At 50.9% G+C, this 21,032-nt stretch overlaps 8 protein-coding genes across 8 annotated transcripts; 2 read left to right on the forward strand and 6 right to left on the reverse strand.

The window, feature by feature from the left end:
* Window positions 1-579: 579 nt before the first annotated feature.
* On the reverse strand, window positions 580-3,790 carry BU24DRAFT_420032 (HbrB-like protein). The gene has a single exon (XM_033527373.1). The coding sequence runs from the start codon at window positions 3,506-3,508 to the stop codon at window positions 917-919; it is 2,592 nt and encodes an 863-aa protein (XP_033385336.1). The 5' UTR covers window positions 3,509-3,790; the 3' UTR covers window positions 580-916.
* A 282-nt stretch (window positions 3,791-4,072) lies between these two features.
* On the forward strand, window positions 4,073-4,363 carry BU24DRAFT_460098 (uncharacterized protein; the record flags this gene model as incomplete). The annotated part of the gene is made up of 2 exons (XM_033531790.1): window positions 4,073-4,234; window positions 4,259-4,363. The coding sequence occupies 2 exons, from the start codon at window positions 4,073-4,075 to the stop codon at window positions 4,361-4,363; spliced, it is 267 nt and encodes an 88-aa protein (XP_033385337.1).
* Window positions 4,364-4,952: 589 nt separating this feature from the next.
* Window positions 4,953-7,071, reverse strand: BU24DRAFT_344793 (putative MFS sugar transporter; the record flags this gene model as incomplete). Its single annotated transcript, XM_033523417.1, has 5 exons — window positions 4,953-5,150; window positions 5,236-5,754; window positions 5,826-6,347; window positions 6,395-6,630; window positions 6,687-7,071. 5 exons carry the CDS (start codon window positions 7,069-7,071, stop codon window positions 4,953-4,955), a joined length of 1,860 nt encoding a protein of 619 aa, XP_033385338.1.
* Window positions 7,072-8,374: 1,303 nt separating this feature from the next.
* On the reverse strand, window positions 8,375-12,041 carry BU24DRAFT_141896 (uncharacterized protein). The gene is made up of 3 exons (XM_033521141.1): window positions 11,129-12,041; window positions 9,394-11,081; window positions 8,375-9,333 (listed from the first exon to the last, which is right to left on the reverse strand). Exons 1-3 carry the CDS (start codon window positions 11,808-11,810, stop codon window positions 8,698-8,700), a joined length of 3,006 nt encoding a protein of 1,001 aa, XP_033385339.1. The 5' UTR covers window positions 11,811-12,041; the 3' UTR covers window positions 8,375-8,697.
* A 929-nt stretch (window positions 12,042-12,970) lies between these two features.
* Window positions 12,971-14,250, reverse strand: BU24DRAFT_387911 (glycoside hydrolase family 5 protein; the record flags this gene model as incomplete). Its single annotated transcript, XM_033524988.1, has 3 exons — window positions 14,062-14,250; window positions 13,841-14,011; window positions 12,971-13,683 (listed from the first exon to the last, which is right to left on the reverse strand). Exons 1-3 carry the CDS (start codon window positions 14,189-14,191, stop codon window positions 12,971-12,973), a joined length of 1,014 nt encoding a protein of 337 aa, XP_033385340.1. The 5' UTR covers window positions 14,192-14,250.
* Window positions 14,251-15,173: 923 nt separating this feature from the next.
* BU24DRAFT_343854 (MFS general substrate transporter) lies at window positions 15,174-16,683 on the reverse strand (the record flags this gene model as incomplete). Its single annotated transcript, XM_033523384.1, has 2 exons — window positions 15,174-15,977; window positions 16,030-16,683. 2 exons carry the CDS (start codon window positions 16,681-16,683, stop codon window positions 15,174-15,176), a joined length of 1,458 nt encoding a protein of 485 aa, XP_033385341.1.
* Window positions 16,684-17,287: 604 nt separating this feature from the next.
* On the forward strand, window positions 17,288-20,089 carry BU24DRAFT_478030 (glycoside hydrolase family 3 protein; the record flags this gene model as incomplete). Its single annotated transcript, XM_033533019.1, has 5 exons — window positions 17,288-17,410; window positions 17,468-17,608; window positions 17,660-17,840; window positions 17,893-18,700; window positions 18,790-20,089. 5 exons carry the CDS (start codon window positions 17,288-17,290, stop codon window positions 20,087-20,089), a joined length of 2,553 nt encoding a protein of 850 aa, XP_033385342.1.
* A 249-nt stretch (window positions 20,090-20,338) lies between these two features.
* Window positions 20,339-20,999, reverse strand: BU24DRAFT_478033 (L-PSP endoribonuclease family protein; the record flags this gene model as incomplete). The annotated part of the gene is made up of 2 exons (XM_033533020.1): window positions 20,339-20,788; window positions 20,888-20,999. The coding sequence occupies 2 exons, from the start codon at window positions 20,997-20,999 to the stop codon at window positions 20,463-20,465; spliced, it is 438 nt and encodes a 145-aa protein (XP_033385343.1). The 3' UTR covers window positions 20,339-20,462.
* Between the last annotated feature and the right edge of the window lie 33 nt (window positions 21,000-21,032).

Genomic DNA, 21,032 nt, shown 5'->3' on the forward strand with positions numbered 1-21,032 from the left:
AAACTGGCCCCCCGCCCTCTCCCTCCTCTCCAAACACGGCGCCCGCCTACCCGCCTCAACAACCCTCTCCCTCATCCCCTCCACCCTCCCCGTCGCAGACCTGACATCCTATTTCCGCGGCCGCATCCGCGCCGCAAACGAGCGCCTCAATCAAGACCGCATCGTCGCGCGCCTCCTCGACGTCAACTACCGCGCCGTGGAGTCAAGGCTTCTCCTCGGTGACGAGCATGTCTCCCATGAAAGGGGGGGTGAGAAGCACAAGCCGGGTGGCAGGAATCGAAGGGTTGTTATTTCCGAGGAGAGGCATTGTGGGGTTTGTCATAAGAGGTTTGGGGGGTCGGCGATTAGGGTTTTCCCCGATGGGAGTGTCGTGCATTCGGGGTGTTTGAGGGGGAGTGTTGGGAGGAGTGCTGGTGGTGGTGGAGGAGGTGCGGGAGGAGGGAAGGGGAAGTGGGAGAGGGGGGGTGTGGGGAGTGTGGTTTGGAGTTGAGATGTTGAGAAGTGTTGGAAGGTGGAGAGATAAAGGAGAGTAGGGATGTTGTGATTTTATAGTTATGCGAATACCAAAGATGGAGTCTATTGTTTCTTTCGACATTTAGGTCGCGGATGGACATGGTGATTACTTATGTGATGGCCATGACGGTGTGTAGTGTGTTTTGTATGATTTCAAAGGTAGCTAGTTACCCAAAGCTGAGGTATCTAAAGAATCTATCGTGATTTCCCCCATTCATGAGGCCCATCGCTAATCCGCTCAATACCCGACAACGTTGCCAGACGTTACTTGCCTACGCCTGCCTTCCTATCTCTACATCCATACATATCCCTTTTGCCATACCGAATCCCCATATCCAACACACGCCATGAAACCCTACGATGAAAAAGAGAAAACATTGGCTTAAAATCTTCCCACCACAGATCAAGCGGGAATACCGCCTCCACCGCCAACGGCAGCAGCGACAGCGGCAATACCACCAGGCGGAAGACCCAACGTGATTCCCCCGCCCCTCCTGGGTCCCACGAACCCTTGCCTTTGTCTTCCAGTGCGGCCTCGCCCGAGCCAGTTGTACTTGAGTTCCTTGTTGAGTCTGGACATCTTCTCCTGGGCTTCGTCGCCGGACTGCAGGCTGACGAGCACGCTGACGCACTGGAGCATGCGACCGACGGTCTCGGTGACTTTGGCGGAGTCCATGGGTTGTGGGCGCATTGCGGGGGGAAGGCTGGCGGGTGGTGGCGCGGAGAGGAGGTTGTTGGTCGGGACGGAGTGGGTGGAGTGTGCGGAGAAGGAGCCGGCGGAGGTGTTGGAGGTTGCGCGGGACCGGGAGGAGGAGGCGAGGGTGGTGGAGGAGGTCATGGAGTGGGCGGATTCGAGGTATGAGGTTGAGCCTTGGGATGTTGAGTTTAGGCTGGAGCCGCCGACGTGGAGTTCGCTCGTGGATCCTGCGGTGCCGGGGCGGAGTTGCTGATCTGAAGCTGTGGATACGGGGATTGGAGAGGGCGATTCGAGGCCGGCGTTGAGGTTTTCCAGGGAGAGGCGGGAGAAGATGGCCATAAGAGTGTCGTTTCGGGGAAGGATGACGGTGTCGCGGAAGGTGAGGAGTGTGATGCGGCGGACGTCCAGCTCACCAAGAATGGGGATGTTCTTATTTTCCGGAGACTTGGTGTTCATCTCGTCTGGGAGCAGGACGCCCCAAAAGTCGGCGGCGGCAGAGGAGCTCATAATGCCTTTGCCGCGGAACTCAAGATCGAGTGGGAGGAATACGGCCTGTAGGAAAGGGAGGATGGTGGTGAAGACGACCAGCCACATTTCCACCAAATGAGGAATGAGGCGATCGTCTGGGACATGGCGCAGGGTTTGGTCGAGAGAGGAGAATCCCGTGGTGAGGAGTTCCCCAAGGTCCTCTATGAGAAGGATCGGAGAGCGCTTCTGAATGCATCGCTTCACATGAACGGCCACGAGAGCATTGAAGTCCTCCACAGGCGGTCGCGGGTCCTCGCCCTCAAAGATCTGCAATAATCTTGCTTTAAGCAGTGGCCATGCATCGTCAGGCGATAATCCTCCAATTCCAAACGCATGCCCCAAAGTCGACATTGCATCACTTGAATATGTCAACGCGGTGCCTGGTGAAGCGCCCAATCCTCCGCCAGGCGTCGAGCCTAAGCTACCAGATATAGATGGCCATTCCGATCGCTCTGTGCTGAAAGATTGATTGCGTTCCCGGAATGGAGGCTCTAGAGAAGGATCTAAATAAGCAGCTGCTTTCTCTGCCTTCTTCTTCTCGCGCAAGTGTCGACCGCCATGTCTTAGGTCCAACCCAGTTACCGAGTTCGCAAAGGAACTTCCAGGGGCTGGCGATGCAGGCGCGGCGAATGAATATAATGGTTGTGTAGCGCTCGGGTCGGTTAATCGAGAAGTGCTGCTTGCTGAAGATAGAGGTAACATATGATCATCCTTCTCTTTCAACTTGTGCTTCTGCCGCGACAGAAAGTGATGTTTGTGTTTCTCCTTTTCTCTCTCTGGGATCGATGGAACCAAGGTAGAGGTCGAGCCATTAGCTGTCGAATACAGCGATGCACCACTGCTTCCCAACGGATCCACCAAGCTCGTTGTCGACTGGCTGCTCATCATGCGATTCAATGCCTGCGAGCTGTGGATGCCAATGCCAATTTTGCCCGGCGACGGCAGGGCCTGGTTCCTCTTATCCCAATGAGCATCTTTGTCGGTCCTGATGTTCTTCGGTTTGGAGAACAACTTCATCTTACTACCCTTCTCCTTGACCGGCTTCAAGGGTAACGTTTCTTGCACCAACGACGCCGGTGGCGGCGCAGGCTTCGGTGACGTATGTTCCTGCTGGCCAGGCTGTTGGATTCCCGGCGAGCTGAGAGGAGATCTAGGAAACGCAGCGTTCGCAGCTGTCGTCGCAGCCGATCTCCCTGTTCCCATCGTCCCATTCTGATACGTCATCCCATTCGTCTTGAAGGTGATTGAGTGCGATCCAGGCAGTGGCGGGGGGCTCGATGGTGGCTGTCCTCTGCTGCCCGGCGGCCCCGCATTGTTGCTCCCGGGCTCAGGAATGGTCGTGGAGCGTTTCCTCATGTGCTGCGCGTTCTGCACGTGCATGGCGGCCTGGGCCGCGATCTGGGAGGCGGAAAGGTTGTTCTGGGAGGACATCGCAGAGGAGGAATTGGAAGGGAGGGAGGGCTCGAAGTAGCCTTGAGATCGTTGGCGTGGACGGTGGCCTAGACGCGCGCCGAGTTCGGGTTGGCTTGCATGCTCGTCTGCGCGCAGGGGCAGATCGGTGCGGGGGGAGGAGGTGGTTTGTATTGCGCCCGGTCTTGAGTAGTTCTGTGGCAGCAGTTTGGTGGTGCTGTTCGTCGGGGAGGTGACGGAGCGAGGAGGCAAGGGAGAGCGACGGTGGGTGGTGACCTGGGAGCTGTCTGAATCTGAGTCGTCGAGCGGGTCCGGCCGTTGAATCGTGGGTGTCTGAGGGGGTGGAGAAGAGGACTGCATGGTCTCTGGCTGTTGGTCCCAGACCTTGCACCTGGATAAGGGTTGCGGTCCTGACCGTGGTTGGTTGTGTCTTGTGTGACCGGACTGTTACCCACGGTTCGGCGGTGGGTGATATGGGACAGGGCTGAGCGTTAAGTGTGCAGGGAACAAGGGGAGAGTGACTGGATATTGGCTAAATGTGATGTGATCATGGCCAGCATGAGGCGTCGAAGATAATCGTACAATTGGGGGGGATAATGGCTGGAAATACAACGAGAAAGGAGGAGAAGATGAAGTGTTGAGTCCACAGAGGAGACGTGAGGTGAGATGAGATGGAACTGGGTTGGAGTCTAATGAGATGAGCTGGGATGAACGCTAGACGATTGATCGACGTTGGATGGCTGATGCGGCTGGTGTGGCCCATCCCCGTCTCGGTTTAGTGCGGGACCAACTGATGTTTAAACATTGTGGGGGAGGGACAAGCTTCATCTCAACTTTAACTTTCACGAATCTCTCTCTTTTCAAATCATACATTCCTCACAAAACCTTACAACCCAACCCTAAAAACAACCACGCCGTCCAACAATGGCATCACCAGCAGCAACATACTCCTCCCCAGCCCTCTCCACACCCCACACCATAACCAGCACGCCCTCTCTCCCCACCACCACAGCCAAACCTAGCACATCCGACCGAACAGCCTACCTCGCAACCCTCACAAACTCAATAACAGACCTCCAAGCCAACGTAAACACCTTCCTCACGCAAAAGATGGAGGAAGACAAAGCGGCCGCCGGAGGTGCTGCAGCTTCGAAGGCTATTGACGATGAGAAGGAGGAGGAGAATTACGGGGAGGAGGTCGTTGAGGAGGACTGAACGAAGACTGAAATTGGATATGATCTTTGAGGGAAGGGAAAACTCTGGGGATGCTGCGCCAAGAGCATCCCCATGTGGATTTGGGAGACGCGGCGTCTTGATGTGTATGCGATCCCTCGCGCGATGCGGGGAGGTTGACTCGGCTGGGACATTGGTAGAGTCCACTTGAGTGACTCTTGGTTTCTAGCTGAAACTGCAATCAAATATCAGGAATCTTTGGCCGCTTGAGGTGCTCACAAGGCCATTTCTGTCCTCTCATGGGGAGGTTCATATCAACACTACATGGGTGGATTAAGGGTCCAGGGCCAGCGCAATTGTACAGGGCTGAAGTGAGATGGAAGTATCTCAGGTTGACAAGTGAAAAGTCGTAGACATATGCCATACAATCCAAAGCAGGCAGAGGCAAAGGACTATCATATCATACAGTACATACCCCACAAATACATCATCAACGAATGAACAAACCAACGAACGACCTTTCGCTAGGGGTATCAAAGTAAAAAAACCAAACCAAATCATAATCTCATAACATCATTTCACCAAACTCCCAAAAACCCCAAAAACCCCCTAAATTGCCAAATCAGAACCATCAAACAACCTGCATCTCATCCTCGTTCCCCCTCTCCCCGACAACATCCCTCTCGTACAGCTTCTCCGGCTCCACATTCTGCCAGAGGATATATCGCTTAAAGAAGTACGGTATCTGGCGGAGGCCGTACCGCGCGTGGATGTGCGTGGGCACGCTGAATATCTGGTCGAGCTCTTCGAGGGTTTTGCCTTTTGTTTCCTGTGGGGTTGTTTGTTAGTTGTGTGTCACAAAATGCGTGGTGGGGTGTTTTGGAAAGGGGGGAGGAGGGGGCGGAAAGACGTACAGGCATGAATAGCAGCACCGCGACCCAACCGACGACGTTCCAAGCAGCGTACCACCCGAACGCGCCCTGCGGTCTAAAAGAACTCACGAGCGACGGCCACGTGATCGAGAGCACGAAGTTGAAGAACCAAGTCGTCGCCGTCGCGAGCGACATCCCGATCGTCCTGACGTACAGCGGATACGCCTCCGCGCTGTAGGTGAACGGAACGGGGCCCTCGCCGGGGGAGTACACGATGCCGAAGAGGTAGATGCCCAGGGCGATGCAGGCGACGCGCGCGGTGGAGCCCTCGCGGATGTAGAAGGAGAAGCCGGTGAAGAGGAGGGTGAGGGCCATGAGGGGGAAAGTGGTGAGGAGGAGGTTGCGCCGGCCGAAGGTGTCGATGGTGTAGATGGCCGGGATCGCGAAGAGGAAGTTTATGACGCCGAAGCCGAGGGAGGCGGCGAGTGCGGATTGGTTGTCGAAACCGGATTCGACGAAGATGGACGAGGAGTAGTAGGCTATTACGTTTACGCCGCAGAACTGGGGTTTCATCGCGTGTTAGTGATGGATTCTGGGGGGGGGGTTGGAGAAGGAATGGAAGAAAGACTCACTTGCTGCATGAACATGACGATCTCACTAGCTAACAGTGCCCGACGATTTCGTGGCACGGTGTACAGCTCCTTAACCATGCTCTGTCCCATCTTCATGTTCTCCTCTGCCTTCAACAACTCCGCCATGTAGAATAGGTCCCGTGCCGCTTGAATCTTGTTGTACCTCAGCTTCGTCATTGCACCGAATGCGCTCGCGTGCCGTCCCTTCGACATGTACCACCTAGGGCTCTCTGGACATGAGAACACGAAGATACACACGATGACCGCTGGGAGCATGGCAGAGCCCATCATGAGGCGCCAGTTCAGACCGACGATGCCTGGCTTGTCGGGGACGGTGTAGAATGCCAGGTCAGAAGCATAACCTAGCATTATACCGAAAGCGGTCCACATCTGCCACTGCATTACAAGGGCTCCACGGATTGCTGGTGGCGCGCATTCTGCAGCGTAAATGGGCACCGTAGCTGATTTGGGACCGATGCCAAAACCTAGGGCGAAGCGGGCAATGAACATATGCCACCATGTCTGCATAAATTAGCAAGGGACATACAACGAAATGTCAAGATCCTTACGTTGACGAAGCCTTGCCAGAAGCAAGCAATGGCGCTGAAGAGACAAGTGATAAAGATGGTACCTCGACGTCCAAACCAATTGTTAAACGGCGTAGTGAGCCAACATCCCACAAAAGCGCAACACATATACGGGGCGCCATTCACAAGTCCCGCAAGCCACGTCGAATGCGGCTCCGTCCCACCGATACCGAATTGTCCCAGGAAGAAGAGCTGTGCGCCGTTGACGACAGTCTCATCTACACCCGTATCGTCAGCATTTCCATCTCATCCAATATGCGCCGGACATACGCACCCATTCCCTGTACCGCCGCACAAGTTGAACACAGTAGAATAACCAAGTACAACGTAAACGGCTGACTCCACCTATGCGTGTTCTCCTTTTCCAAAACCTCGAACTCTTCATCCGTGATCCCCAACTCCTTCGCCCTACTCAAATCCTCCGCATCCCTCGCCAAACACGCACCGATTTCGAAAGCCCTTACGTCGTCCTTCTCCGCGATAGCATGTTCGTACGCATACGCTCGACCCATCTTCCGAAGCTCGCCGTACGTGTAGTCTTGCAGAGGATTCGCCAGTTTCGCATTCATGTTGCGCCGTGCTCTTTCGGCTGCTGACACGATGACGGAGGGTCGGTGAGTGGCATCTTGCAGAGTAGGTGAGCTTCTGCGATCCGCCATGTTTTCGATCTGGTCGTCTGGCGAGTAGGGTCGCTCCTTCTTCTTCGGGTCGGACGCGAAGTCTTGGGCGCTCGACATGTCGCGGGGCGTCGAGTGGCGACGCAGCTTTTAGGATATATGGGTGTTGTGAAAGATCTGAGTCAACCTGCGCGCAGGTCCGTTAGCTAGGGACATCAGAGACACGGACGACATTTCAAATATTTGGGATCACCCACAAGTATTGTTGTAGTTATAACTTTCGCTATAAATCCCTCTCCTCCCCCACAATCGACAATAACTTCAGAAATCCCAATCCAAAGGAGCCCTAGGAGTGTGTCCAGAAGCTTTCGAGTAACAAAGGGTGGGGATGCCACGACCTAAAAGATAAACAGCCCCCCCGGTCCTCCGGTGAACACGCCACAGCAAACAAGCGATCGAATGCTCGCGTGTACGACAGAGTACGGCTGACTTTCTCAACAGGCGTGCTGCACGTCGTCAGGCTGCCAATTGCGTACCATGTAAGTTTGCGGAGGAAGGCTGGCTGCCAGACTAGCCTGAATGCGATTCATTCCATGCGGTGGTGACTTTGTTGCGGGATGGCAGACAAAGTGTTGTCGGAAATGTTTGGTCGTTGTAGTTTCCCTGGTCGATAATGGGTGTATTAAGACGAAACAAGTTTGTCCGATGGTGGGAGATCTGGAGAAGGCGAAAGCATTTGCGGCTCTACGGACTTGAGCGTCGTGGGTTGGGGGTGGATGGTGCCGTACATGCGGGAATAACGTGGGTGGAGTTGAGGGTATGACATCACCACATATATGGTCCTCGTAGCTAGCCTTCTCAGTCCTAACCGAACCTCGAGGCTGTGAGAGCAGTTGGAAACCCCCTCAATTCACGAATGCTTAATGTTTGAAGAACTCACTTTGTACAAGACCCACAATGTTCTATCATCGATATCTTACAACTGGTAAATATCGATCTGGAGATTTGTCGTTCGCAGACCATCCGTTCGCATGTCCGTTTCCATTATTAGATCAACCCCATGTTCTGTTAGTTATCCTTCCAGCCGGTAGCCTTATCGGGGAAAACATCTGCTAAGCCGAAGCATCACTCATGCACTCGTCCTAGCAATGTCCGCCTGTATTCGGAAATAGGTAGTGCAGTGATGTTGATAGACATATCTATTTACGAATCTATGGAAGGTCGTGCATTGTAGTACAGCTACATGGTGAGTGAAGCGCCCAATAACGACTTTGGCGACGTCAGCTGTCAATAGTCACACAGTAGTCGTCGGCCCGTGGCCCCACCGGCTCGAACAGCATACGGAGTTAATCGCTCTCGTATTGTAGTCGTGGGTTTCTCAATCATTGATATCTCCGGGGAGAAGGCGGAAGTCTAGTTGTTCTTAGACTCATCGTTTATAGGTTCTGCGAGGATCCATCTAGAGTAGAAACGCAGCATCACTTCGCACATCAAATTCCATCACATCAAACAGCAAATGTAAATAGCGTCAAAACGGGCGATTCCGCCCAAAGAACGATCAACAAGACCGAACAGGATATCATTAGATTATTAATTGAGACATTACAGAGAAAAGACATACATAAAGTAGTCATTTTCTAGTTCCATAACCATATTAGTCGATGAGCATCATAGCATGCTCGTCCTCTTCGCCAGCTTCGCATAATTTCGTTGCGTCCGGGTATGTCCATCCTCCATTTCATAATTCGGCTCGACAACAACGCTGGCGGGTCGCATCAGGGGTTGTTGCTGCTTTCTTGGCCCGATGTGTAGCCCTTCTTGTCGCAACTTGTTTATCTTATCGGTTATAGAGGCGAAGAACCCGACCTTGTCGCTGGTCTGAGCTGGTGGGTGCATGTGAAGGTGGGAATGAGCATGTCGGTGGCCGTGCGGGACGTAGGCGGCACCTACGACTGGCTTCTCGCCGGGTTCCATGTACAAATGGTCACCTTCCGTATTAACGAACCAATTAACTAAGTATTGTTTTCCCTCTGGACCACCGCCACAGCTTCCAGCGAGGAGCTGTGAAGGAGGGGAATTTACCGCGAGGGCGAAGAGGTTTGGGGGCTCGCTGAAGTCGGTTACCAGACCCCGGTGGACGAGGAAGTAGATGAGAACGAAGATATTCATGAGGAATACAAGGAGAAGAATTATGTTCCATGCACGGGAGGCGTCACCGTTTCCACCTGAGGCGTATTGTTGCGCGACAAGGGATGCATTAAACTCTTGGGTCTGATATTCCTCGAGCATGGCGCGGGGGAATTTCTAGGCTTCTTGTCAGCTCACAGTGTCCTTGGACGATATCGTGGAAACATCGGTACTTACCCATCCGTCTGAAAGCCGGGCGTCCAAAGTGCTTTTCAAGACCGTACAACCCGACATAACTGCAAGTGCCTCTCCCACACTAGGCAAGCCTGAACTAAGGTCATAGTCACCCTTATCATCCTTACTCAGGATGAGTTGGGTCAGAAGCCTAGAGTTGCTGGCGTCACCGTTCATTAGACCGGTCCCCAAGGACATAGAATTAGCCCAGTCGAATCCGACGTCGCGCCAATCGGGTACAGGAACGCCATTGGTAGCACTAGAGTTGGATCTGATATATGCCAACTTATCATCAGGGTCTTCGCACAGAGCTTCCATCGAACCACCTGAGCCGGTTGCGTTGTAGCGAGTGCTGCAATGAGGTGTGACAGAGACATGCATCTTACACAATACGTACTCTCCTTCATGATTAGATCCATAATCTGCACCGCCCTGGCCGAGAAGATATATTGCCTCCCGGCCCCATGCGAGGCTAGTATGGTTCAACACCGTGTTGAAAGGCTGAGGAAGTTTAGGAAACACTGGTGGATAGTCCGTCATTCCCTTCTTATCTTTCTTCGTCCATCCGAAAATATCATCGACCTTTGTGGTATTGATCGTAGTGGCATTATCCATCACGTTTCCTCGCTGCCAAGTAGTAGTGTTGATGATCTCGCCCGTATTCCACTCTTCGTAGATGATCGGTTTCAGCTCGTCGGCTTCCATGTTAGCGCATAGCACATTCATAACTAGCGAAGGCACCGATGCACGTAGGGAGTAGACGCCTTCCGAATTGAGTTCATCAGGCTGTAAGATGTCATTCCTTTGGTCTCGGGCGGCCGCGAAGACGCCAGCGTGCGGCATCGCTAGCGAAATATTGTTGATTGCTCGTTTGTGTTTCCTGGACTCTTCCTTGGTATCTATGATGTTGATCCATTGCCCCCAGACAGTGGTATTCTCGTAGAGCAAACCGAAGCCAGGAGGTCGTTTATCTTGCTCCGTACTTCCGTTCCCATTCCGAACGTCCCAGTCCCAGTGCGCCAAGTATCGTTGATAATTATGGTACCCTTGACCTGCGTGCTCGATCTGAAGACACGTAGAGCCCCCGTGGTCCGGATCAGATCGAATAGGGGTAGGACAGGTGTTGGAGATGTATTTGGAGTTTGCAAAGTCGGCGCGGTATCGTCCCTTCAAGGTCCTGAACTCAAGCTTGCCGCTACTCAATGCTGGCTGAACTAATGCAGTGGCCGCTGGTGTATATAACGTGGCCAAGACAGCGCTGAGAAGGCTAAGAATACCCAAGACAGAAAGCCCAGAGTACTTCATCGTCTCCCAGTGCGTTATAAGCGTGCCTGGTTGCACCACCCACCGCCACATACTCAATTCTGAGAGTGTCACTCCCCGGCCTTGCTCTTTCATGAATGCCCGACGACTGAGCACCTGCCCTAAGAATGCAACAAACGAGGTTACAAAAGACAGTTCAATGAGCTTGGCCATGATCGAGGTAAGTAAGATCGCATCGGCTGGCTTGAATGACCCCTTTGACGTGATCGTGCGACCCCATCGTGGCTTCTTCAATGCTATTCCAAGGAAGATGCCGGAAAAGATGGTGGAAAATAGACATATAACGATGATGCAGACGGAGATCCAAGAGAATCGTGACATGTAGAAATCTTTTGCGGTCGGACATTCTTCCCTTGGCCGGAAATTCTCTGTACGTGGTCAGCTATAAGAATCCTGTAGGTATGAAGATACGCACTGTCGTATGCAGATCGTATAGATGGCGCTCCTGGGTTCAATCGGTCGGTATCCTGATCGTGTAGATACTGCTGATAGTCCTCATTTCCTCCACTAAGTCCCCTCGCATGTAGCGAACTCCTGCTTGTTCTGAACTCTTCATATGAACCACCTGGGGTATCTCGGGGACTGAATCGCTCTCTTCTAAGATCTGGTGTGGTTTCTGGCGAGTCCCTGGGAAACCCGCCGAATAAAGGGTCCCCGGTGTTTGGTGGACTCAAAGTATCCGGGGTTCTGGACGTTATTGGGTTTATGGACGCCCTCCTCGACCCCACAGGAACCCTGGAGAGCGAATGTACCGACACTCTTCGACTGTTGACGGCGGAACTTTGTGTAGATTCGTTTGCTATGCCCAGTCCAGTTGTCCCCCGCCTAACCTGAACGTAGCTATCCGCGATGTCTCCTTCATCTTCCTCGTGTACTATGCTGGGTGTCCCTCGATCGACAGCTGTTGTGTCGCTCGCAATTCGCGAGTATCCCGGCCGTCGCGGGCTCGTCGGTGGTGATACATAGGGCGGAAGTTCGAATCCGATGGAATGCGAATGTCGACCGAAGCCTAGCGATGGCAATGCGGGTGTGTTGTTCGCGGTTGTATCAGATAAATCGGATGACTCGCTGATGAGTGGTCGTCGATCGCTGGCCATGCCTGCACACCCTAGGCTGAAGCCCAGCTCGCACGAGTTGTTGCCTGCACTATGTAGCCCCTCTTTGGCCAGAGACGTATCGCAAATTAGTCGAAAGTAGCTGTGGCTGCGTTTGGCGTTTGTCGTAAGATGGATCCTCCCAGCACCTCAGATGTTGCGCAGGATCTCTGTACCACCGCGTGAGCAGAAGAGCGCACAGAGGGTATTGACGAAGAAGTCAATTAACTCTAGCTGCGAGTGGCAGAGCAGACGCGATAAAAACCGGCTGGCAAAGTGTTTGCGAATATGGCGCAAGGCTATAAGGCCTCGAACTCACTCTAGCCGCTGAGCTGAGAGGAGAACTGACAGTTCACCTATGCAATGCAGGTGCCGCCAATGCGGCGTAGCAAGTCGGCCCCAAGCGAGACATGGCCGGCGATTGGCGTTGGCCAGCCTCTCCTACTACGGATTTCAGTATTAGCTAGGAAAGTTTCGTGGAACTGAATGACGGCGCTTACTGTGGGGTCTTCATGGATGGGCTATGCCTGTACAATAGTGCACTCGTCGTTTGCGCAAGACGGAAGGATGTGTAAGGTTGAGGTTGCTCGGCCCGACCCATAGCGACACAGTACTGGATAGATATATCCACGTGCTTTCTCCTTCAAGTGCTCCATCATCCGAACATCATTTTCCTGGGGCGCGGAAGAAAATCTCCAAATGAGATGAAACGATTGTCGATATTCGCGGGTACAAGACCAGGGGACATCTCGTCGAAGATAAAGGCATCGTGTAAATTCATGCCAACCACCCACCATCGACTTCCGATTACGGACTAGCGGCAGTCTCGCCACATCGTGTATTGGGTTCACTGCCACAAGCCAACACTATTTGTTGACATCATACCACTACGTACTCTTGTCGTGCAGCATTATTACTGACAAACGAGTTTATGTGTGGTAATTCTGCAATGAACTTTTACGAATCAATCAACATTGGCGCTTAAGGAAGCTGGGTAAGGTGGAAACAGCCTGACGGCTTCCGAGAAAGGTAACCAAAGGATCATGTCCCCATGCGGGGTTCGTACCAATGCGAGAGGCACAGTTACATACGATAACTTTCAATAACTTTTGAAACAATAAGGAGTACAGGCGTTACTAGACTTGAAATTCTTGCTTCATCCGTCAACCAATCCTCTTGATATGTTCATCAACCAAGCACTTCCAATCTGCGCTCCCGTAGTAAATGGTATGGCCGTCGTTATGCGTTTGCTGGCCGGTGCTGGGAATCGTATCACCCAGCTGCCAGAAAAGGTCGCCGGCCATACCATCATTCTTGGCTGCAAGACTGGTCTTCTGCCACTCACTCTCCACCGGACAGTGCTCTTGTGCGTTGGTGACGCCGTACTCTTCAAACAAGCACGGCTTATTCAGCTTCTTGCATATTTTCGCATGAGCAGTAACCCAACCATTACCAAATGAGTTGGAGACACCCCAAGAGCTTGGATACAAATGGAAAGTACCAAATGATATGTTGGGGAGTGCCAGGTTGGCCTCCCAGTCGATGCCCTCCCCGAATTGATATGGGTACGATCCGTCACCAGCGAGACCAAAACCCTCATCACCAGCAGTGATCATATGGTCCGAGTCTAGCGACCGCACGTAGTCTGATGTCTTGCGGATCCAGTCTGTAAGGACAGATGTTTTGCATCCTTTGCATCTGGGTTCGTTGGCGAGTTCCCAGGCGAAAACAGCCGTTGAGGTCCGGTACCTCCCTACAACAGTCTTGATATAATTTTGGTACAGGCTTTGGCACTTAGCCGCAGTGTACCATTGCTCATTGCTGCTCACCCCGCAAGCGGAGAAGTACGCAGCCATTCCGCCATAGTCCGTCCAGTCTACAATGATAAGTTAGTCAAGTCATCGTAACTGGATACTGACACTTACTGTTGACAAAGTTGATGATCAACTTGATACCATACTTCTCGGCGGCCTTCACAACTGCATCAAGACGTTGCAATCCATTAGCACCGGTATTGATAGTGGCACTACTACCTGAGAAGAGCTGGAAGTACACAGTGTTAGACCCCGGATTCGACTTCGCATCGTTGAATCCCCAGATACGTAGGATCTTGTGCCCTGCGGTCTGAAGATGAGACATGATAGTATCCACATCGTTGTTATTCATGAGGAATGGAATCCAGTAGCTGTTGGTCCCAGCATAGTCTGCAATAACATGTTAATATCAGTTACAGCAAAAGACCGAGGCAACACACATTTTGTAACGCCATCGATATTGAACTTCGTTCCGTCAACCTTGGAAATCGAAGCACGCTGTACCACCTCATTCGAAGCCGGCAGCGCGGTGGCCAAAGCCACAAAAGGGAGAATCGATGCAAACTTCATGATGAGCGAAGAAACTTAGTCTTTGTCGATGTCTGAATGAAATTTCCTAACCAGCGGAGATCAGACTATTTAAACATAAAAGTTGAAGCTATAGTTTTGATAGTCTACCCGAAACAGCGCGGCGAAGGCACTTCCGCATCCAAATGATACTAACTATGCCTCTGAAATGAAATGCTCTGCTTCTATGGATTCAGAAAGGGCCAAGACCTTGGTCGGCTTTCAGAGACGGAAAATCTGGGACGAATGATCCCTGTCCAGCGTGACGGGTGTTTCTAGAAACCCCGGATTTTCATCTTGAGTCTTCGGTAGGTAGACGTACATGTACATACATGGTTTGTACCTGCGTACCGTATCGATCGAGAAATATACATCTCTGTCTCTCAGCCACAACCATCTACTATACCCACTTCTTACCTTGAAAGCAAAATCGCAACATGATCAACCCCTGTAGCCTTTGTAGTACACGATAAACTCCTCCAATTTAACTCCGCAATACCATCGATTTCCCATCGTCAAATGACCATTGTAAACAGGAGTGGCCACCTCCGTGCCGAAATAGGCAATGGAAAGTTTCTCCACAGTTTTCACAATTTGTGGAATGTGGCTACTGAGAAGATCCCGATGGTTTTAATTTATTTTTGAGTGTAAAATGGGCGCTATGGTTTAGTGGGGTGAGGTGACGGGGGTGAGGAAACAAGGTCCGGGAGCGTGATGGAAATACTGATCGTGCAGTTACTCATCATTATCCTGCCAATTCTCAGAGCGAGTTGAAATTTATATACAGATACGAGCAAAGGAGTTCAAACCCTTCCCAACTGCTCAAGTATGGGAACAACGGTACCTAGGTAGTCATAAGATCAGAGTAGGAGATAGCATTAGTTAGAAGTTCATACTGTGCTCCTAGATGCACCCTGAGCTTGAAGGAGGTGTTTGAATGAAAATATTATTATTCTAAAAACGAATTACTTCTCTATTACTAACATTAACCTGAAAATCTGCTTTTCGCTCTCAGAATATGACCATATTTGAACAATACAAAAATCCCAACAACGCAGGCCGCGCAGCAACATCCCAATAATGTCATTGACCAGTTGATTCCCAGTGACTCGTACATCGGATGCGACCAAAGCACACCGCCAGATGCTACAACAGCTCTTGCAATGCCATTTCCACTAAACAACGACGCAACATAATGAGGATATGCGAGCGTAATGTAGACAAAAATGCATTGCAAGATGACGATCACTCCTCCAGTGACCAGACCAACCCCGATCGATGAGACAAACCAATGTATAGACGCCCTAGATGTCCATCCAATGATGAACATCCCCACTGGAATTAGACCAGATGCGATGACAGCAGGTAGCAAGCGACCTTCCGGTGATATTTCCTTGCCCTCTCGGAGCGAGGGGTTGATCACGAAATAGACAAAGGCATTGTAAGGAATGCCAGCGATGATGACGGAAACTATCACGGACAAGAACATGAGACCAACCTGTCCAGTGCTCATACCGTAAATTCCGCCATAGATTAAAGGGAAGAATTCGAAGAAGGAATAGAACACTGCGTATAAGAGACCCATGTACAAGCTGGTGAACAATATGGACGGGTCTAGGGCGTTTATCTTCCATGGAACAACGAGGGTTGAGTAGAAACGGCTTGCCACCGTAGAGTTAGCAAGTTTGATATTAGCCTCCGAGATATAGGTCGCATCTCCCATCACTTTTCGTAGTCGGCGCGCTCTACGATGAAGTATGTTCGTTGCTGAAGACTCTGGAAGAAAGAGCTAACGTTTGTTAGACGAAAGATCATTGTATTTTGCTTGTTGCTTCACTTACGCAGAAGAGTAGACCCGGACCCACAGCAATAACAATTTCCCAAAGACTCCAGCGCCAACCCAAGATTGGCACGCTGTAGCCTGCGATGATCGTCCCGAGTGACGGTCCTGCCAGCGAGAATATAGCCCACGAGTACAGATAGTACGGCTTTTGATAGGTGTTGCAAATATCCGTGAGGGAAGCACCTCCTGTTGAAAGCACAGGAGATCCAAAGAAACCCTGTAGAAATCGCAACACAAGTAGTGCCGCGAAGTTCTGCGCCAGAGCCGTTGGCACAGAGATGACAACGAAGATTGCTAATGCCCCGACGTAGGGAATGTTACGGCCTATGCCTGGCAATTCCGAGATGGGCGAAAAGAATAAAGGGCCAATGCCATATCCCAAAATGAAGGTGACGAGTCCAAGACTGGCTGCTGTAATTGAAACTCCAAATATCTGTGAAACCTCGGGCTGTGCTACGGTGTAGATGGACGCTGACATGTACACCATTGTCGAGCAGTAATTGATTGTGAAAACGACCATGAGTTTCTTCCACACAGACCAATTGAGGGGGTTTTCTGGGTCGCCATCGCCATACCAATCGACCACGGTAAGCCTCTGTTCGGATGATAGTTTGGGAGGGCATGCTACTGTCTTCTCTAAGTCCACGGGCATCGAGGTAGTCGCCGGTTGGACTTCAGAATCTGTCCCATTGTTGGATAGAACAGTCTGAGAGATGCTGTCTGTTGGGAATGTTTTTCGCCAGTTCCCAGAAGCTGCGATCACGTCGTAATCTTGTCGCTCTTCAGGAAAGCGGAGAGATCCTCTGATTCCCAGGCGGCGTAGCACATAAGCCACGGGAGTATCGTACAAAATGCCCAACATGATAATCTAATAATGTGTGATGTGAGGCTGAAGTATAGCGTGAGAAGATTTGGAGAGCCATCTTCAAATAAATGATAAGTTGCACTGAATATTTTTCAATTTATCAGCAGACTTGTTTGTCAAGCTGAATTATGCTATGTTGACCCACACATAGAAGGATAGATACCGAGCGGAACATATGTTCCGCACTATGAATTGACGCCAGAGGAGTTTAATGCGTCGAACTAAGAAACTCAACGTAGGAATTTAAATTCCGCACTAGAATACCCGTTGGTGTAGATCTCCTACCAATCCATTACCGGAACACAAGTCCCCTATATGCTGCTTGAATAGATAACAGTTGAAAATCTGCAGATGTTTGTACGAATGCGCAAGCTTTTGCGATCTTACTCAAATGGCTATCGACATTGACAATCTAGTCGCGCAACTCACGCTGGAAGAAAAGATTTCATTTCTTGCCGGCAAATCAACATGGCGTACTGCAGAGGTGGATCGCATTGGCATACCTAACATAAAGGTGCCATCTCTCTTGAAAGTTTCTTCAAAAGGAAATTGACTAACCAAAGTTAACCAGTTATCTGATGGCCCTTCAGGAGCTCGAGGTGAAATTTTCGGAGAAGGCGTGCCTGCTGCCTTTCTACCATCTGGCGTCAGCCTTGGTGCAACATGGGATGTTAATATCCTTCGAGAGATGGGCGAATTGTTGGCCGAAGAAGTAAGTATTCCGGTGACGATGAAGTTAAACGATGAGGCTAAGCAATCTCAGACCAAGTCCAAGTCTGCATCTGTCCTTCTTAGCCCTACAATTTGCCTGGCCCGGAATCCTCTAGGTGGTCGCAACTTTGAAGCCTATGGAGATGACCCATTCCACTCCGGCAAGCTTGCTACTGCTCTGGTGCAAGGAATACAATCGCAGGGTATCGGAGCTACATTGAAGCATTACGTCGGTGAGTCTGATTCCCAAAGAAACTGACCTGCATTCTCACATTCCATTCACAGGGAACGATTCAGAGCTCGATCGCTTTCATGGCAATAGAGTTATCCCAACCCGTGCACTAAGGGAATGTTACTTGAAGCCTTTTCAGATGGCTGTTCGAGATGCTGATCCATGGTGTATGATGACCGCGTATAACAAAGTCAATGATCACCACTGTGATAGCTCCCGCGAGCTGTTAACTGATATCGCCCGCAAAGAATGGGGATGGAACGGTCTGTTTATGAGTGACTGGGGAGGTACTACATCGGTAGGGCCCTCCATACAGGCAGGTCTTGATCTAGAGATGCCTGGACCGCCATCTAAGAGAACACTCGAGGCAGTAATGGCTCTCATCAAGGCAGGAGAGGTGGAAATCAGCCAGATTGATGAATCAGCAAGGCACCTACTTGGTCTTCTGGAAAGAAGCGGCCGTTTTGAAAACCCAACGGATAACGGTGAGGTCTGTTTGAACAAGCCAGAACAAGCTGCGAAGCTTCGTCATGCAGCGAGCGCAGGCATCGTTCTACTGAAAAATGAGAACAATGCGTTACCAATCCGACCAAATGATGAATTTAAGAAGATTGCTATCGTCGGCCCCAATGGCGAAAGGATCGTCGCAGGCGGTGGAGGAAGTTCCTACATCAAAGCGCCTTACTGGACTTCGGTGCTTAACAGTATCAAAGACCGTTTCGGGGGATGTAAGACTGAAATTGCCCATCATTCTGGCGCACAGGTTAACCGTTATGTCCCGACTTCCCCCTCAACGCAATGTCGAGACCCGGACACAGGAATAGGGGGAGGTGCGGTTGATTGGCGGCATGGGCACGAACAGTCTGGAACACCGATTGCCACAACACATATGTAAGCGGCAAAGGTTTCGCAAAATGCAGACAAACAATGTACTAACTAACAACTTCCAGCGATGACCTCTATTTTATGTCTTTCGGTGACCGCCCGCGCGAGATACCGAATGATTACGACTTCAACTTTGCCGTCCGTACGATCCTCAAGCCAAAAACTACTGGTCTCCACCGCGTATCGCTGGCAAGTATTGGTCCCTCGAAGTTGTATGTTGATGGCAAAGAGGTGCTGTCCGAAGGTGGCGAGCTACGTGAAGATGCAACACTATTCTTCACCTATGGTTCCCCGGAAACCATTTGCGATATTCACTTAAACGAAGGCCAAGAGTATCAGATTCGTATCAACGGTCATTCACACGACCGACAGCTCGACCGATCACTAGATGAGCGCATACGGCCAATGGAGAATAAGTTCGCCGGGATTCGATTTGGATACCAAGAATTTGAGACATCGGATCTTCCGTCTGAGGCTGCACAGGTATGTCGCGACAGCGATGTCTCCATTGTTGTTGTTGGCCGAGACAAGGAATGGGAGACTGAGGGTCAAGATATCCCTCAGTTTGAGCTACCCGGCGAGCAATGTCGATTGATCGAGGAGGTCGCAAACGTATGTCCGCGGACCATAGTTGTTGTTCAAGCTGGGACGCCTGTGAAGTTGGAACCTTGGATACATAAAGTGCAGGGACTTCTCTATACCTGGTACCAAGGGCAGGAACTTGGAAACGCTGCAGCAGATGTTCTTTGCGGTCTGTTCAATCCCAGCGGGAGGCTACCGGTTGTTTACCCTCAGCGCATTGAGCACAGTCCTGGTACAATGAACCCATTGGAACCCGGTGCTGATACGTCCAGCCTCTATGCTGAAGGTATTCATATAGGCCACCGGTACCTGGATTTTCTGAGATTGGAGCCAATGTTTCCCCTGGGCTATGGCCTCTCGTATTCGTCATTCGAGCTCAAGGACGTGAAGATCGCCAGGTCTTTGCTAACCCCAGAGCAATCCCTCAAAGTGCAACTTAGGGTCAAAAATACCGGTGGAAATGAGATCCCCACCGCCGAGACCATTCTCGCTTTCTTCTCGCCAGCCTCACCCCCACCACTCAGCATGCCGTTGAAAACTCTTTGTGGATTCACGAAGACCCCGAAACTTCAAACTGCACAGGAATGTGAAGTAGAAATAGATATCGATGCATATAGCATGGGCATATATGATCCTTTGCTCAAGCAATGGATCGTACCTTCAGGTGTCAAATTCGACATATTGGTAGGAAAGAATTCTAGGGACGCAAGCTGGGTTGGTCAGGTTGAAGTTCAGCAAACAATCACTTGGGTGCATCGGATCACATCCGATAGCACCAAGTGAAATTCCAGTTAAATAGACAATTTTTTGGTCTCTTCAAAAGCTACCTCGGTGTATCTTATGCTCGCCTGTCCATGTCATTCTATGCGCGAGGTAAAGCTGTCCCTGGTATTCAATCTGTAGGTTGTATGATATCTAAAGGTAGAAGAAATATACACAGATGATCCACCGGGCTATTACCGCTTTGACTTTGGCATCATTTTACCGTTCTATTCTGTGTATTATTATCATGTTAAAGGCGTCTCATTGCTTGTCGCACTGGGAATTTGCGAGTACCTAGGTTCACATGCTCATGTACATCGAACATAGATCTTGTATCGTGAAAACGTAAAGTTCTTTCTTGGCTATAGAAGATCCATTTCAATTTTATTCATTCTCAGTGAGTTCCCTCCTTTTTGGCTCCTTCAGGATCAAAGGCAGAGACCTCGATCTCCACCAACATATCGTCCTGCCCAAGTCTGCCAATCTGGACGCATGTCCAGGTGGGATGGGAGTCAGATGGGCCCATCCACTTCTTGAAATTCCGTACCATCGCGTCTTGTGCGGTCTCGTTCAATTGGATGTGGTATGAGTTGATCCGATAGACCTGTGACCATCCTTGACCACCAGCGTCCTTGAGACATTTGTCGACATTCGCGAAGGCGAGGTCAATCTGCTCAACGAGATCTGTAGCGCATTTGCCAGTAGACTCGAGATATCCACCTATAGCTTAAGTTAATAATTCTTCGATTAATCCTTCTACTTGAGTGAAAGTAGGCCCCGGGAAATAGGAAATAGGAATAACATGACCATGCAACGTACCTTGGCCAGCACAGTGAATTTGGTCTCCCGTTCGCACAGCGGAGGAATACCAGTGGGATTTGCGGGCAGCTTCTCCAAAGCCTGGGTAAGCGTATTCTTTCCTTGAAGGCATTCTGGGCTTGTTTAAGTTCGATAGTTTGCGAGA

The sequence above is a fragment of the Aaosphaeria arxii genome (assembly GCF_010015735.1).
Source record: "Aaosphaeria arxii CBS 175.79 unplaced genomic scaffold BU24scaffold_3, whole genome shotgun sequence".
Lineage (NCBI taxonomy): Eukaryota > Fungi > Ascomycota > Dothideomycetes > Pleosporales > Aaosphaeria > Aaosphaeria arxii.

What these genes read in the sequence shown, in the direction of transcription:
- BU24DRAFT_420032 (XM_033527373.1), bottom strand. Translation starts at nt 3,508, where the DNA reads ATGCAGTCCTCTTCTCCACCCCCTCAGACACCCACGATTCAACGGCCG.
- BU24DRAFT_141896 (XM_033521141.1), bottom strand. Translation starts at nt 11,810, where the DNA reads ATGGCCAGCGATCGACGACCACTCATCAGCGAGTCATCCGATTTATCT. An exon ending in TATACGATCTGCATACGACA is followed by an intron (nt 11,082 to 11,128) that starts GTGCGTATCTTC and finishes GACCACGTACAG; the next exon opens with AGAATTTCCGGCCAAGGGAA. An exon ending in CCCGGCTTTCAGACGGATGG is followed by an intron (nt 9,334 to 9,393) that starts GTAAGTACCGAT and finishes CAAGAAGCCTAG; the next exon opens with AAATTCCCCCGCGCCATGCT.